The sequence below is a fragment of the Danio rerio genome, chromosome 12 (genome assembly GCF_052040795.2).
Source record: "Danio rerio strain M-AB ecotype USA chromosome 12, GRCz13ab, whole genome shotgun sequence".
Taxonomy (NCBI): Eukaryota; Metazoa; Chordata; class Actinopteri; order Cypriniformes; family Danionidae; genus Danio; species Danio rerio.
The window spans coordinates 29,957,998-29,974,990 of NC_141032.1; the positions used below are offsets into that span (position 1 = coordinate 29,957,998).

At 39.1% G+C, this 16,993-nt stretch overlaps 1 protein-coding gene and 1 long non-coding RNA gene across 9 annotated transcripts in view; one reads left to right on the top strand and one right to left on the bottom strand.

Moving 5' to 3' along the window:
• The window catches only part of spata20 (spermatogenesis associated 20), a 75,995-nt gene extending 66,776 nt beyond the window's left edge, over positions 1–9,219 (top strand). Inside the window, exon 16 of one of the 3 annotated variants that reach the window (XM_087276446.1) lies at positions 8,610–9,219. In XM_087276446.1, the coding sequence (XP_087132572.1) occupies positions 8,610–8,780 (171 nt within the window). In that variant the 3' untranslated portion in view covers positions 8,781–9,219. Of the gene's footprint in view, positions 1–1,653; positions 2,961–5,932; positions 6,842–8,609 lie in introns of those variants that run through there. The other 2 variants (XM_087276447.1, XM_087276448.1) reach the window with 2 other exon arrangements.
• Positions 9,220–9,224: 5 nt separating this feature from the next.
• LOC137496821 (uncharacterized) overlaps positions 9,225–16,993 on the bottom strand; it is a 38,371-nt gene continuing 30,602 nt past the window's right edge. The window contains exons 1-5 of one of the 6 annotated variants that reach the window (XR_015504222.1): positions 16,619–16,902; positions 16,095–16,218; positions 12,941–13,076; positions 12,386–12,602; positions 9,453–12,279 (exon numbers count right to left, since the gene is read on the bottom strand). This is a non-coding gene — a long non-coding RNA (uncharacterized LOC137496821). Of the gene's footprint in view, positions 12,280–12,314; positions 12,603–12,940; positions 13,077–16,094; positions 16,219–16,618; positions 16,903–16,993 lie in introns of those variants that run through there. The other 5 variants (XR_015504227.1, XR_015504224.1, XR_015504221.1 and 2 more) reach the window with 5 other exon arrangements.

Genomic DNA, 16,993 nt, shown 5'->3' on the forward strand with positions numbered 1-16,993 from the left:
CTGGAAATAGAAGCTTATTTCTGTTACATAGCTGTGCTAAATGTGGCTGTGAGGTTGTGGAGGTCTTAGGCCAAACATTTATGATTCTTTCTGAAAAAACAGTTTTTACACCATTTATATGCATTACAGTTGTAAATTTTGATCGTATGGGGAGTATTAGTAAAATTACTATTACATAAAATATAAATTTTTGGACTGCTTTCACCCTCTATTCTGTACTTTCATAGACCATTTTGAGGGATGTAAACAATAACAATGGTCCTAACATATTTTCTGTTTTACATTTTAAATTTCTATAGCTTACGAGAATCCACATATTGATAAATACTGTTTTAATGTTAAGTCATGATTGAATGGCCTTTTGTTATAGTTATGAAATAGTATGCAACAAGCAGGAAATCATTATGGGCCAATGACATGCCACATTGAAATGGTGTATAGTTTTCACCTCTTCTTATTGATAAGACATAAATATTGTGTAATGATTTCATAAATAGTTCTTTGTAATAATTGGTAAAAAAAATGCATAAGGTCAGTAGTGATTTTTAAAAAAAATATATTATAATTTTTAAATGTATTTATATTTTTTGGAGTATTTGTACAAATCGGGATTCGAACCCAAAAGCCATTTGGAGCAAAGTAACTATGTGCACTCGCAATGTCCAATAGGCTATATATAAGAGTTTTAATCTGACCCTGTCAGTCAAATGCAGATTCGCCAGGTATCGAAACACTTCTGAAATGATTGATGCTTTGAATTGCTTTAGTCACGTGACCAGCTGTTTTTAATCACCTTAGTCACATGACCTGGGTGTTTTGGATCATGCTTTGGTGCAGTGTTTTGAAACACTTGCGATTCGGGATCTCAACACTGTGTCGAAACATCAGTTTCACTTCAGCCATCCCTAGATTTCCTGTATACTCCTGTTTTCCTCTATTTTGACCATTTCTTGACTGACTTATCTCTTAAATAAACTGCATGTGGATCCTCCTCTCTATTGCCAGTATTATTATCTTACAACGATACTCATACAGCATTTAATTACTAGTCAACTAATAACAGACAATGAACAACTGCATGTTCATTAACCAACGCTAACAAAGATGTATAAATACTGTAATAAGTATTATTAATTATTAAGTCTGTAACATGAACTAAATTAATCATACTGTAAACTGCCACCATTTTAATTTTCTGATACAGTGCATTTAGATGTATATGCAACATCCAATGCATTTAGTTTTCTTTAGCAGATTAGCAAAAGATTTATATGTTTAATCAAAGCACAAAAAACTCCCATTGGTTGATTGATTTTTTTTCATTCAGTCAGTCGGAGAAACCCTGACAGTCCTTTACAGTCCATGTACAGTGGCCTTTACCTTTGAAGGATGTAGACGAAGACACCAGAATCAATGAGGTCACGACGCTCCGTTCCTCTCTAACCAAGAAATAAACTTACGGCAGATAATTAAATGACTAATGACTGTGTGCTCCTCTGACAGCCTCAAGCTCTCTAGAGAGCTTCCATCTTGCCAGGAGAAGCAGCTGATGAAATTCCCCAGACTAATCAACTGTTTGTGTGTGTGCGTGTGTGTGTGTGTGTGTGTGTGTGTGTGTGCGTGTGTGCGTCTGATTTTTGTGTGTTTATGTAGGTGAGAGTAGCAGGTAGGAGCTGACAGTCTATTGGTGTATGCTAGCTGGAAAAGAATCATTGCTTAGCTCATGGGAATTGGGGAATCAGGAAAGAGAGGGGTAAGAGACGAATTTGTGTGCGGAAACGCTGAGATGTATTCCAAACAACATCGGCAGAGCTGGCAGCTAGAGACCGACCAAAATACTGGACTAATGTAAAGGATGTGAGACTGCGAATAACAGATAAATAAGATAAACAACACAGTGTTTAGAATTGTTCAGTCTGTATTCACAATGCAAGATAACGTAGTGCCACTGTTTTAGGCAAAAAAGGCATGTTCTCTGACAGAATGGTGTAACAAGTAAAGCTTAAAACACACAATATCCTGGTTTCCATCTTAATGTGAAGGTTGTATTGGATATACAAGAATAACTCATGGTATTTTGCTCAAAGGTGAAGACTTCACTCAGTGTTTGTTCTGGACAATTCCTCTTACTGTAAAAGAAATTATACTGTACTGTTCTGCTTTAAATGACTGCAGATGGCATTTTTAATAAAATGGACTCTCTTGAGGACATTTTTAGCAAAAGTGTGACCAGAAACAATTTTAGAATGTTTATCATGTATTAACGCTAGAAAATCATATATAATAATAGTAATGATAATAATTCCTTACATTTATATAGCACTTTTCTGGACACTCAAAGCGCTTTACACATTGGGTAGAATTGGGTAGGATCCTCATCCACCACCAGTGTGCAGCATCCCACTGGATGACATGATGGAAGCTAGCTGATTGGGGGAGAGGAGAAGGGGGGATGAAGCGTGATATGGGGATGGTTAGGAGGCCATGATGGACGGAGGGCAAATTTGGCCAGGACATCCTTTTCATCCCTTTCGAAGGGCATCCTGGGATTTTTAATGACCACAGAGAATCAGGACCTCGGTTTAATGTCTCATCCGAAAGACGGTGCTCACCCCTTCATTATACTAGGGTGTTAGGACCCACACAGGCCGCAGGTTGAGTGCCCTCTGCTGGCCTCACTAACACCACTTCCGACAGCAACCTAGCTTTCCCATGTGGTCTCTCATCCCGTTACTGACCAGGCTCAGCCCTGCTTAGCTTCAGTGGGTGAACATGTGAGAGTTGCAGAGAGCCAGCTGCCGGCGGTATGTAATTTGTGTAATTTGTTTGCTGTTTTTAATTGTATATTTATTAATGAAATGTTCTTGCCATTCATCATTATCATCTGAATGTGCAGTGAATCTTTTTACAATGCTCAAAAAAGGAAAGAAACAACCCCAAATGCAAATTAGGTGCACTTCAATAAAGTTGTTTGAGTTATAATATAGACACCATTGACAGAAATACCAGCCCGACCTCACAAGGAAATGTAAGTATTGTCAGAAAAGTGGCTAATTCATACAAATTCATATGGTTTAAGAGCCCCTATCATGGGTTTTTGAAAATGACCTTCTAACACAGCTCTAAGTGAAGTGAAATACTCAAAGTCAAACCCCGCCCATTTGTTGCATGCGCAGACCTGGGAAAATTTTAACCCCCACCCAGACAAACACTGTAGCAGATCCCAGTTGAATCATCTCGCAAAGATGCCATGCATGAAGTGTGAAGGACAGTTAGTGTTATTTTCCCTACCCAAAGATGAGGCTGTGAAGAGTCAGTGGTTAAAGTTTACTTTAGCAAAAATACTTTAGCATTATAGCCTCAGCCTTGTGCTGTGCTTCCGTCATTTTTTTCCTGATGAATACTACAGTAAGCTATACGGTGGTTTGTTAAAGGACGGATCAGGAAAGACTTGATGTATGGGACTTTGTAAAATGCTGATGTTTAACTGTATTGCTCATGCATTGGGTTCAAACATACACTCTGAACTCTGACTACTTCAAAATTGGTGATAAGCCATGGTGGGCATTTCTCTCTGTCTTGAGCTGAACACAGTAGACCAATCGCAACAGAATGGGTCATTGGACGAATCAGCACAGATTAGCGTCACGCTAAAGAGGGGTTTGGGAACAAATTAATCACTGAACAAATCATATGGGAGTCGTTGGGATAATTAGGTAAAGATAAATAAATATTATAAAACAACGAAAGTGTTTTTTGACCTTTCATGCAAATCAGACTGTTGTTGGAGACTCCCAAAACCAAAACATGACCTTGTTTAATGCCTAATAGGGGCTCTTTAATTAGTTTGAAAATGATTTTTAAAAGGAGGCGTGCCCCCAAACCCCACCCTTAACCTTACCCCTCGTTGGGAATGAGCACATTGTGCTAAAATATATTAATAAAAACTAGCCTCTAAATCAAAAAGTTATGAATTTCAGGGAGATTGCTTTAGAAATACATGAACAGTCAAGTTTGATCCCATTCTGTCAGATTTGATTTATCAAACGCGATTTCATCTACCATTATTCACATTGACTCTTTTTAATGACAAAGTCACAAAACATCTCAGTCAAGCCTAAAAGGGGATACTTTTTCTTCTTAATTTGACATCAATTGTTTCTTATGCAATTCCTCCAAATGTGGATTAAAACAGGGTGACGGAAGTGACTTGAATTTAGAACAAATTTGAAAACATTGTGACATATACAGTGCTGAGCATATATTCAATTCAATCCACCTTTATTTGTATAGCGCTTTTACAATGTAGATTGTGTCAAGGCAGCTTCACATATAAGATCATAGTAAATTGAAACAGTGTAGTCCAGTTTTCTGAGTTTAAGTTCAGTTCAGTTTAGCTCAGTTCAGTGTGGTTTAATTGTCCTTACTGTGTACAAACACTGAAGAGCAAATAAATCGATGTGCAGCTCTACAGATCCGAACCATGCAAGCTAGTGGTGACAGCGGCGAAGAAAAAACTGAACCAGTTGGCGAAAATGGAGAATTAAAAAACCTAGAGAGAAACCAGGCTCAGTTGGGCATGACCATTTCTCCACTGGCCAACGTCTTGTGCAGAGCTGCAGTCTAGGCACCGGAGGCTGGAAGCTGGACCTCAGCGAAGACTCGTCTGATTATATATATATATATATATATATATATATATATATATATATATATATATATATATATATATATATATATATATATATATATATATATGAGTACACCCCTCACAAATCTCTCTTTTAAATTTCATATTTTAATAGGAAGCCATACAATATTATATTTGTGCATGTGCATTAGTCAGTCCTGAAGCCAAATCTGGAGCTTACCTAACAAAATAACTTGAGATAATGATCCAAAAACTAGTAGACCCACATTTATATGTTATAGAAAAATATTAAATACAATTTAAAAAAAAAGAAGAAAACCCAAGAAAAGTTTAGTTATATTTAGGTTGTATTTTTTATCTTTTGCAATATTTTGCTTATTATCTTTTAGTTTCTAAATTTGTTTGATGACTAAAATATTATTTGAATAAATATATCTGTTTAATAAATCAGTTTTGTTTAAATGCACCAAAATAAATTGCCTATATTCACTGAGAAATTGAAAAAGATATTCATTTTCAAAATGGGGTGTACTGAGCACTGTACATGTAAATAGGTTGTGATTACCATAACATTGTTTTGTGCTTGCATTAAGCACGACTGACTCCTGGAATTCCACAGCAGCGTTCTGGCTTTTTCATATTTGTGGTATTCTCAGTTTTTTTTTTTTTTTTTTTTTTTTTAACGAAGCAATATTACAGCATTAACAGACTTGTGTATGGATTATTTAAAGTAAACCACTGTCAAGAGATGTATTTTTTATATTTGAAGCGTTGCTTTTCACAGGTTGCCATGTCCACTTATTTTATCCTGCACAAATGTCTCTTTCTTACCATAACTCACCTGTAGTCCCCTAAAGGCATAGTTCACTCTAAAATGAAACTATTAACTCCCTATCAAGTGGTTCCAAACCTTTATGAGTCTTTCTTCTGCTGAACACACAAGATGCATTTAGAAGAAAGCTACAAACCATTGACTATTATAGTTCCATATGGGAATCAATAGCTACAGGTGTCCAAACATCTTCGTTTGTGTTTAACAGAAGAAAGAAACTTCTTAAGGTTTGAAACAGGTAAATAATGAGTACATCATTTGATTGATTTTTGGGTGAACTATCCCTTTAACCTGGTTGTAAAACTGATTTACTGTTGTTGTTTTAAACGAGCGAAGTTGATAAGCACGAGATGAACTGCGAGAAAGTCCAGTGTTTTCTTAACCCCAGGCCTCATGCATCTTTTCACTCTCTGTTTTGTCTGCTTGTCATTTTTTATATGTTGCCTCAGTGGACTGTCAGAGTTCCTCGAGTCAGTCTGAAGACAGCCCGCGTGAGGTCACGACAAATATGACAGAAAGCCTTGCCAGGATGCTAGCAGAAAAGTAATGATGCGGAATTGTCTCAGCCCCAGAGATGCAATAAAGAGAAGCTTCTCGCAAACAGACAGTAACAATATATTGCACTTAGAAGTCCATGGACAGGTTTGGCTGAGTTGAGTTGTTAACCATGCCTGTCAAAAATCACACCCAACGTGTCAAGACCAGAAAGCAGAGAAAAATGTCTGGCTCATGTATACCTGGAATATCCTCCAAAAAGCCGGGTCTTAGCTGAACCTTGAAAGCGGCCCTACGGTTTAACCTCTGTCACATGCACGAGTCCTTTCCTCTTGGATTTCACTGAGCTTTGGGCTTCTCGCTGAGGAAAGTAGATTTAGTCTTTTATCCGTTCTCCCTTTGGTAACTCTTGGCCACTGGGCAGCTCAGGCTCTCTCTGCTGTCTCTCATCTCGCTGCTGTATTGTTGAGTTAAAGGTTTCTTTTCCTCTCAGCCCCCCTGACTGGACTTGGCCTGATTGAGTTATTTCAGACTTTGCCCCCTGTGAGAGACGTGAAGGAGCGGGAGGCGGTGATGCTACCGTCTGTGTGGATCAATAGCATTGAATTATTAAGACAGTGGCTTTATTGCACATCGCTATAATGGATTTCTTGTTAAAATTACAAAAGGAAAGACAAGAAATGCAGTTCTAATAATTGGATTGATGGTGATTGATGATAAAGTGCGATTTCCTCAAAACTGAGTATGTCTGTTTTGTGTGTTGAGGAAGGTGCTGTTACTAGTGTTGGGATGATTTTTTTCATCACTGTTTGTACAATAATATGTGAGGAGTTCTATGTGGTGTCAATTCAAGTGTCCCTACAAAATCTGTCAAAATAAATGTTTAGTTTAACTTGTGTTAAGAAAAATATTCATATTGTAGAGTAAAATGTACACCTGTCCAGCTGCTTGCCAAATCTCAATACTGCATTTAGGCATGTATACATGGTCAAGACAATCTGCTGCAGTTCAAACTGAGCATCAGAAGGGGGAAGAAAGGTGATTTAAGTGACTTTAAACATGACATGGTTTTTGGTGCCAGAGGAGCTGGTCCGAGTATTTCAGAAACTGCTGATGCACTGTGATTTTCACGCACAACCATCTCTAGGGTTTTCATAGAATGCTCTGAAAAAGTGTAAATATCCAGTGAGTGGCAGTTCTTCGGGTGCAAATTCAGGTTTGGGGGTGGTGGTGTAATGATGTGGGGGATATTTTCTTGGCACACTTTGGGCCAATTAGTACCAATTGAGCATCGTGTCAATGCCACAGCCACCTGAGTATTGTTGTTGTATTGTTGTTATGGAACTTTCAGCAGGATAACGCGGCATGTCATAAAGTGCGAATCGTCTCAGACTGGTTTCTTGAAAATGACAATGAGTTCACTGTACTCAAATGGCCTTCAAATGTCTGAGGAATATTTTCAGTACCTTTTTAAATGTATGTACCTTATTGAATTTGTCTTAAAAGAATAAGGCAGTTTTGAAGGCAAAAGTGGGTCCAACCCGGGACTAGTAAGGTGTACCTAATAAACTGGCTGGTGAGTGTATTGTAATAATGATAATACTATTATTATTATTTCTTCATTTTCTTGTCGGCTTAGTCCCTTTGAACCGCCACCTTATCCAGCACATTTTTACGCTGCGGATACCCATCTCCGGGAAACATCCACACACACACACTCAATACACTACGGACAATTTAGCTTACCCATTTCACCTGTACCGCATGTCTTTGGACTGTGGGGGAAACTGGAGCACTCAGAGGGAACCCATGTGAACGCAGGGAGAACATGCAAACTCCAAACAGAAATGCCAACTGAGCCGAGGATAGAACCAGCAACCCAGCGACCTTCTTGCTGTGAGGCGACAGCACTACCTACAGCGCCACTGCATCGCCACTATTATTTATAATAATAACAAAATTTTATATTATTGTATTTTTTGATAAATGTAATATTTCATAGATTAGCAATAAATACTAAATAAATGCATTAAAACTACAACCAAACAATCAATAAAATTACTTTTTTTAAATTTTGACTTTACCTAAAATTCCTATCGCAATTAACCATTTTTTTTTTTAAATATAATGCATTTCAAAGTACTATGGTTTAATTCTTAATAATTGTATTTGAACTTTGCTTGAAATGGCATTCGAATGGCTGATATATCTGAGATGATTTGCAACTGCACCATACTGGTGCTTAGGATTGTGTTAGTAGTGAGATATAAAAATGTTTTTATGCTTATGATTTGAAGATGCGAATATGACCAAGGTCAGGGTCGTCTCACCCCACAGCAGCTCCTTTGTCCTCGGGTCATGAAAATAGAGCACCCAGATATAAACAAAAACCATAGAAATGAACCATGAATGGGACTGTCACTATAATCGCACTGCCCTGTACTTTATTGAGGGTTATTACTTGCCAAGAAAGCATATGGAGTCCTTTGGGTCATAAATTTTGTATTAGACTAAAACTATATGACTCCCGCTACCACCATTTCAGCTAAATTGTCATCAGAGTGACAGTTATGACTCTCTCTCACTCCCTCTTTTCTTCCCTTCCCCCTCTTTTTATTCGTTTTTCTTCAGGTCCTGATGTTGGCAGATGGCAACACAGAGGGTTTCCTTTACGATAAGCTTCCTATTCTCTCCACCCTGGTTCCTCAGGATGGCAAAGCAACCGCGTATGTGTGTGAAAACTTTGTCTGTGCCCTTCCAGTCACCTGCCCGCAGGAACTGAGGAGACTGCTGATGGAGTGAGCTCTGCTGTCACACCACATAAACATCCCACCGCTATATATCTCACATTATTACACCAGTAGCCAACCGCAGTCGTCAACGAATAAAAAAAAATGCACTGTAAGACGTTATCCAGTGGCAAGGCAAACCTTTAGGGGTTGCTCTAGTTGTAATGTTGGGCTTCGGTCCAACACAAGATTGTAGTCTGGGGAGATGAGAGTACAATGACATCTTAATGTAAGGAGGAACGCTGAGACTAAAGCTTTTATAGGTTTGTCTCATGGGCTCTTGATCTATGATGACAATCAAGCATGCTTCTTTACTACTTATCTATTCAGTGCAGCTGATGAGCCCTGGAAATGCAACTATCTACTAGATTTAGCGGAATGAGACATACAATGTATGTATCGTACACTAGAGTTCAGACTCAGTGGAATATAATAAATCCTCATGGAGTAAACTGTTGTGATGTGGTTTATCTGTGCATTGCTTTAAAAGGATGCAGTAGTTCACCTAAAAATGAAAGTCATAAAATCTAAAAGTCTAAAAATGACCCTCATGTCATTCTTTCATTCTCCAAAGACAAATTAAGATATTTGGATGAAATCTGAGAGCTCTCTCATTCACTATAGACAGTAAGACAGTAGACATACAAAGAGCAATATGGTACCAAAAGCATTATCAAAACAGTCTGTGTGTCTTTGCGGTTTAATTTGAGCATTATGAAGCTATGAGAACACGTTTGTGCACACATTAAACAAAAAATGAAACGTTTTTTTACAACAGTTCTTCTCAATGTCAGTATAGGGCGCAGTTTTGGCATTCATTTCAAGAGATTGATTATTAAAAGTTATTACAAGCAATTGTTAAAGGTGTAGTATGTAGGATTGATGCACAGGTAGGTAGCCAGATTGATGACACCAGCAGGAGCAAGCTAAAAGCGAAATTAAGTATTCACCTGAGTACATTACATGAAAAGTCAACGGAGGTGCAGGAACAGGTGTATTTGAAAGGAAATAAACAATGCATTTAGTGTGAATGTAAAATTCGAATAACTTCGCTCAAGCGGAAAATTCACTGAGGTGAAAAACATCCTGTGAGTAAACTAGAGCAAGTGACGCAGTAGTCCATGTTTGGTGTGATCCCAGCAATACACTTTAAACTGCTCAGCTAATGTTAACGTTTTTAATATTTGTATCATTTGCGAATTAAACACCACCTCACATGGATTTTATAACTCTGAATCTGTGTCTCATTTCCCTCCAAGCAATTTTGCATTTAATAGATGTATAAAAGAAGACTAAACAGACGGTTCAAGTCTAAATTTGGGCTGTCAGAAAATTTAATAGACGTCTTACGCTGCGTTCACACCAGACGCGGAAGAAGCAATGTTAAGTCAATGCAAAGAAGCGAATAGACATCCTGCGACACAATACGCACGAATGAGGTGGCGCGAATGATGCGATTCATGCGAATGAAGAGGCGCGCGTATCGCTCAGGTTGGAAAATCTGAACTTTAGAGGACATTCGCGACACGTTAACTAATCAGGAGCTTTCTCTTGTATGGGACGTGATTATGACATGCGCCTGTTGTTGGTGTCCCAGGGGAAAATCCTCCTTCTGCTCTGTTCAGTCTGAAGCACCACTGAAAGCTTCCATCATCCAGGTATATTTTTTGGGGAGTTTATGAGCTCACAGAGCTGGGTGCACCTCTGAATGGATCTACTGTACTCAGACACGGCTCCAAAAGAATCAACGCTGTTTTTCAGCCTTCATAAAGCACATAAACACAGCTATTCTCTCTATAAAATCCATGTTAACCATTTACCAACGAAGCTGACAGAAGCAGACCGAAGCCCCGCCCATGATGCGAATCTGCATCTATTGTGACGTAAATTTGACCCGCGAATGAAGCGAGTAAATGAAAAATGTTCATGCTCCTATTTACTTGCGAATTTCGCGATTTATTCAAGCGTTCCGCGTCTGGTGTGAACACAGCATAAGAATTGGCCAAAACTACACTCTAGTCATCAGATAAACAGATTAGACGAACTTCATGTGTGTTGATGAGTTATTCTTAGACTTCTATTAGATTTTCACTGCGAGCTCAAAGTTCTGTTTTAGCCAATCTGTTGCTGCATAGATGTCTATTAGATCTCTATTAGACTTCTTTTAAAATGCTTGCTGGGTTCAAAGGCTGCTAGTGTCCTATAGAGGTCACATGTTTGGCCAGGCCCACGAGCAAGATTCTTCCATTTGTTTACCACTAGCAAATCCTAATGAAATTTGATTCTTTTAAATTGCATCTTAGTCTAAAATTCAGTAGGTGTCATCATCACACAGATCCATTGCATTGGAGACATTTCCCTCAGCAAGATTTGTAAATATTGCTGAAATCGCACATTCTGCTGGCTTTACTGGGATCAGTGCAGTGTAAACATTTAATGCAAACCAAACTGCGGAAGTCCCAAAGAGAGATTTAGAAAATGTAGCATTGCAGTCATGCTGAGCGAATGGGTCTAATTATAAGGATGCTCAGATCTGCAGAGAGGGAACACCACTGTTTAACTTGGTAGATTTTCTTGAGAGCTGCTGAGGGATGTGTCTGTTTCAGCGCGACAGCTCCTTCCTCTTCCGCCCCCGCCACTTTACCAGCCGTGGGTGACACAGAAAGACAAAATTAACCCATCTGCAGAGCTACAGCACCAGTCCATTGTGAAAAATTCTCAGGTTTTAGTGCGCTGAATGTTTGCGGTGAGCACTGAATTGCAGCGATGACATATACAGTAGCAGTGACACTGTGATTACCAGGAGATCAGCAACAAAGGGAATAAACTTCACTGTTGTGCCCACCACACTAATTCAGAGACTCATGCCAAGTAGCACGGTGAGCTAATCGAGACATATCTGCCGTCAGTGCATGCTGATTTCAGCTGCCAATTCGCCTCTTGTAGATTTGCCTGCAGCCACGTTTTCCTGTGTTTGTGTGCAGACGAGTGCAGATTTTGTGTGTGGAGGAGGAAGGTGAAGAGGGGGCTCTGCTCCAGTTATGTCGAGTCCTGTCTTTGTGACTTGTCAGGAGTTTGTACAACCATGCTTTCGTCTGTCTTATCATTTTTCCCTCCTTCCCTCAACCAGCTCAGGGTGTCGAGGAGCTCTTTGGAAGCACAATGTCTGACTGTTCAGGGACCTATAGAACCTTAGTTTGGTAGGACAGCTTTTGTTCCTCCAGCAATCAGTACTTTGTTTACAGGTATTCAGTGACAGGGAACTTGTTGCAAGAACCTCAGTACCTGTCACATTAGAGGGAGCCTCCATGTACAGATCCCTCTAGTTTAAGTCCGTTTTGAAAGAATATCTGCGGTGTAGCTCAAGGGCCTGGACTCTAAGAGAAGAATCCCTTTGGAGATCATTACTGCATAAGATTTGTGAGTGCCTCCGAACCCTTCGTACCTTTGCAGGATAGCTGAGTAATAAGGCCACAGGAGGCTCACCGTGCACACAGTCTGCTAGACAGAACCTATTAGGATTTGCAAAGTATGAAAATAGAACGTTCAGTATCATTGGTTTTATTGAAATACATATAATAAATTGTAATCACAGATGAGGGATAACAGTTTGACAACCTTTCAGGATGTATATGTTGCAAGCCCACTGAAGGTGTCCTGTGGAATCTATTGGGAGCTGATCTTTCAAGTTATGGAAGTTGCAAGATGGGGCCACCATGAATCAAAATTTTTGGTCAGGACATCCAATCCGACAGACCTTGAGTTAGATTCTGATCAGTGGGATTTGGAGGCCAGGCCAACACCTTGAACTCTTCATCAAAGGTGCATTATGCTGCTGAATAAAGGACACTTGTCATGAAGAGGTGGGTGTTTCTGGGCTGCTTCAATGTTTAGGTTGGTAGTACTTGATAAACTTTTGTACACAGGAATAGCTAGACCCACTGCCTCCAAGTATGACATTGACCAAAGCACTAGAATCCCTCCTATAGCCAGTTGTTTTCCCATGGTGCATACTGTGTCATCCAACATAGGCTCATTCTGAAACATAGCCTTATATACATTTCTGAAGATCGCAAATTATGTAGCTAACTTATGGCTGCATTTCGTCTTTAAAACTAATAATATGGAATAGCATGACGCGTTTCTTTTCTCACTAATCAGCTGACAGCTTACCTGCATGTGAACGGCTTTTCTGCTGTTACCAGTTTGTCCAGTAGCTCGACACGTACGTCGGCAAACTTGAGATGCAGTGAGGAGTTGACTGCGACAACAGGGTCTGAGTCCAGTGAAGAACGGATCCAGAAAGCAGCTAAGACATAACAAAAGCCAAATAAGTAAATATCAGGGTGAGAATGTTGTAAAATCTGAAAATGTGGTAAAAATTAGGGGGCTTTTCTTTTTCATTTTAAAACACTGCGGTTGGGTTTAGGGAAGGGGGTGGGCAGGTCAATAGGTGCTTTTCAAAATACTATTGGTTGGGTTAAGGGAAAGAGGAGTGTGGGGGGATCGGTCGATTGGTCAGTCAGTCAGTCAGTGAGTTAGTCAACAGCGGCCTCTGGGGGATTTTTGTTAGAAGAGTAGGCGCGAATGGCACTCATGACAGATATTGAGATGTCAAAGAGTGTACACAGCAGCCTCTAGTTGATTCGCGAAAACCAAAACTGAAGAAAAAAAAATGCTCCTAGGATGCATTTTGCTCTTTCCAGATATGTATATAGGGGTACGTATTCAGAATGAGCCTGGGTTGGTGTCATCACATCTCCAGGTAAATGATGCTCACACACATGGCAATCCACATTATGTAAAAAAAAAAACCCTTCTCATGCTCCAAGGTCTAATTCTGCTTCTCACATACACATTTAGGTGCTTCCAATAATAGACAAATGTCATCATATGCACTTTGTGGCCCCTTACTTAACTGGGTACGATGCACTGTGTGTTGTGACACATTCCTCTTATAACCATCATTTGTATTTGTGAGTTGTGCCATAGATGGGATATGACCAACTTACGGAGTTGGGCTTTGGTCACATGGAATTGATAAGGACAGGGTATAAATGATGATGTACAAGCAGTCTGAATCAGAGATGGTGGTTGGTATGCTATGTGACTAAGGTCTTTTCTTCTGAATTCAATGAAGCTTATTTTGAGACTTGGATCTCTGCTTTTTGAGCATCTTTAAAAATATCTTGCAGAGTCCACTACATAAATTGGATTTGTACTTCCCCAATGCACAGATGAGCCTTGAGCACCCAACACTAAGTTGCTGGTTTGTGGTTTGTCCAATTTCAGACCACTATCTGTAACTTGTATTACTACTACTGCCGAGTCTTATTGTTAGCAAAAAAAAAAAACAAAAAACGTTAGTACCGCCATTTTAGAGATACTGTGACTCAGTCTCCTTGCCATAACCATCTGACCTAAGTCAGAACTTCTCACATCTTTATTGACTATTTCTTCATCTCTTTGTTTACCAACTAATCTACTCAGGATTTAAATTGTGGCCTTGATAGAAGATGCACAACCATATTCAGTTCGCCTCTAAACTTGTGACAACGTTTTCACTCATCAGCGAATACTCATTAAATGCAGTTAGTAATTATTGTTAAATAATAATTGTGTTTTAATTACATTATAAACAACACTACTCAAACCATAGATTTAAATAAAAGTAGCTTGAGTACTGCATGAAAAAGAAATAAACCTTTACTGAAAATTCTTTTTCATAAGGTTTGCTGTGTACTGTTTGTGTGAAGAACTAATTCATCAACTCAAATGGTTTTATTGACAACCAACTTCACTTTAATGATCTCTCTTTATCAACCTGTCCATCTGTTTCCAGCAATGTCATCTTTTAAACACAGGTTCTTAAAGCAGCTACCAGCGGCTGTGAGTTCTCATCAGACTAGACTGGAGAGAATCGCTCTTGAGCTGCTGAGTGTATGAGTGTTTGTATTGATTCCACTCTGTGTGGGTCCTTGGCTTATTGGCTGATGGCTGGCAGGATTCCTGCCCCAGAGAGAGAAACCAGCCGCTCACAGCTGATTGATTATAGACCTCGGTGTTGCTGATTACAACCACACATTCATACAAACAACCATCACCCAAAACTTGCAATGCGTGACCTCAACATCATATTGTGGGCGCATTAACAAATGATTGCAAGACCAATAGTGATTTAGCCCTTGACAAAAATGATCACATTTTTAGCATTAATGTTTGATTCTGTCTGATTTCTTCATATGAATGCCAGTAGTCTGTTAACTATTTTTTATACCAAATTATTTTTTGTTAACACTTTACAATAATAGTCCAATAGTTAATGTTAGGGTGGCGCGGTGGCACAGTGGGGAGTGCTGTTACCTCACAGCAAGAAGGTCTCCGGTTTGAGTCTCAGCTGGGTCAGTTTTCATTTCTGTGTGGAGTTTGCGTGTTTTCCTGGTGTTTGCGTGGGTTTCTTGTGGGTGCTCCGGTTTCCCTGACAAGTCCAAAGACATGCGCTATAGGTGATATGGGTAAGCTAAATTGGCCATAGTGTATGTGTGTGAATGAGAGTGTATGAGTGTTTCCCTGTGTTGGGTTTTAGCTGGAAGGGCATCTGCTGTGTAAAAGCTGGATATGCTTTATAAGTTGGCAGTTCATTCGACTGTGGTGACCCCTGATCAATAAAGGGACTAAGCCGAAAAGAAAATGAATGAATGAGTTTATTTATTTACTCTGAACAATATTGTACATCATGTTAATAATTTATGTTATTAAGAATGTTGTTAACATTAGTTGATGCACTGCAAGTATAAATGAACGAACAATCAATGCTTTATTTTTATTAGTTAAGGTTAACAAAGATGAATAAATACTATAAAATGTGTTGTTGTTTGTTCATGTTTGTAAATAAATGAACTAAAATTAACTAATGGACCATTATTTTTAAGTGTTATCATTTGTTGGCTTATAATATTCACAACCAATTTAAATTCTTTATTATTATTTTTAAATCAGTTTTCATTACTGTATTACTAATTAATTACATTATAAATAAATAGAACCTATGGCACAATGATGTATAACTCTTTGTTAATGTCTGAGGCAGATTATAAGCAAATATTTGTTCCCTTGTGGCATCACACCCCACATTGTATACATTGGATGTTTAAACTACGAAACTTGCAGGTTTTAATGGCAGAAAGACCTCGTAAATGTCATTATTAATGCAAAAGACAAACTAAGGCCCAATCCTAATTTAATTTTCCCCTTGGCCCATGAAACAGAGTGTGAAAGGAAAGGGCTTCAATTTTTACCCCTAAGAAATGAGACAGCAATACAGCACCTGCACACGTCATCATTGGTCATCGCAGTATGAGATCGACGATGGCAACTGCTGTAGATATTCCAGTTGCAGTTCCATTCCAGTTCCAGTCCATTATTTTTCAGTTTTTATCTTCAGGAAATCACTGAAAGCAATAATATCATGTTATCATAACGATATAATGTGGCAATAAGCTTGTAACTGTACTGTGCATTTACACCGTGTCCATCTTCTTCTATGTACAGACATGAAATCGACATTAACATTATGCCAGACACTGTGAAAAGCTAATTCCCAGCAACTAGACTTTTCTGACAGGGGATTCCAGTGTTATCGAGTGACGGATGTGAAAGTATGTTGAAAGTATTATGAATTATAGACAGTGAAATTTAGTGTTTTTATAATAAAAAAAAGCATGACGGTAAAACACGAACGCTGTTATGAATGTAATAAAACATAAGCTTGTTTGTTGTAAAAATTATAATAATGAATGTTGTGCAGTCATGCTTTCGTTGTAGATGGTGTATTCTAGGTAATTTTTGTACCCCTTGGTTTCGACTGTGGTCTTGAACAAGTTCTGTTTCAAGGACTATCTAGCACTTCCCCTGTCACCGACTCGGTCCCAGTCATTCCCCTCGCTGGCCAGCAGAGGTCATCATCACCGGACTTCTAAACATTACGTCATCCTCAGACACTGATTGCAACACACCTGCAGCACATCTCACTGATCACCACACACACACACACACACACACACACACACACACACACACACACACACACACACATATAAGCAGCCCAAACACTCACTCCAGTGCGAAGTCTTGTTCTGCCATTGCTGACATTTCTGAGCGTTCATACCCTTGCCTGATCTCCCCGTTGTTACCTGGACTGTACCTTGACCTTGCCTTGCCTGCCCT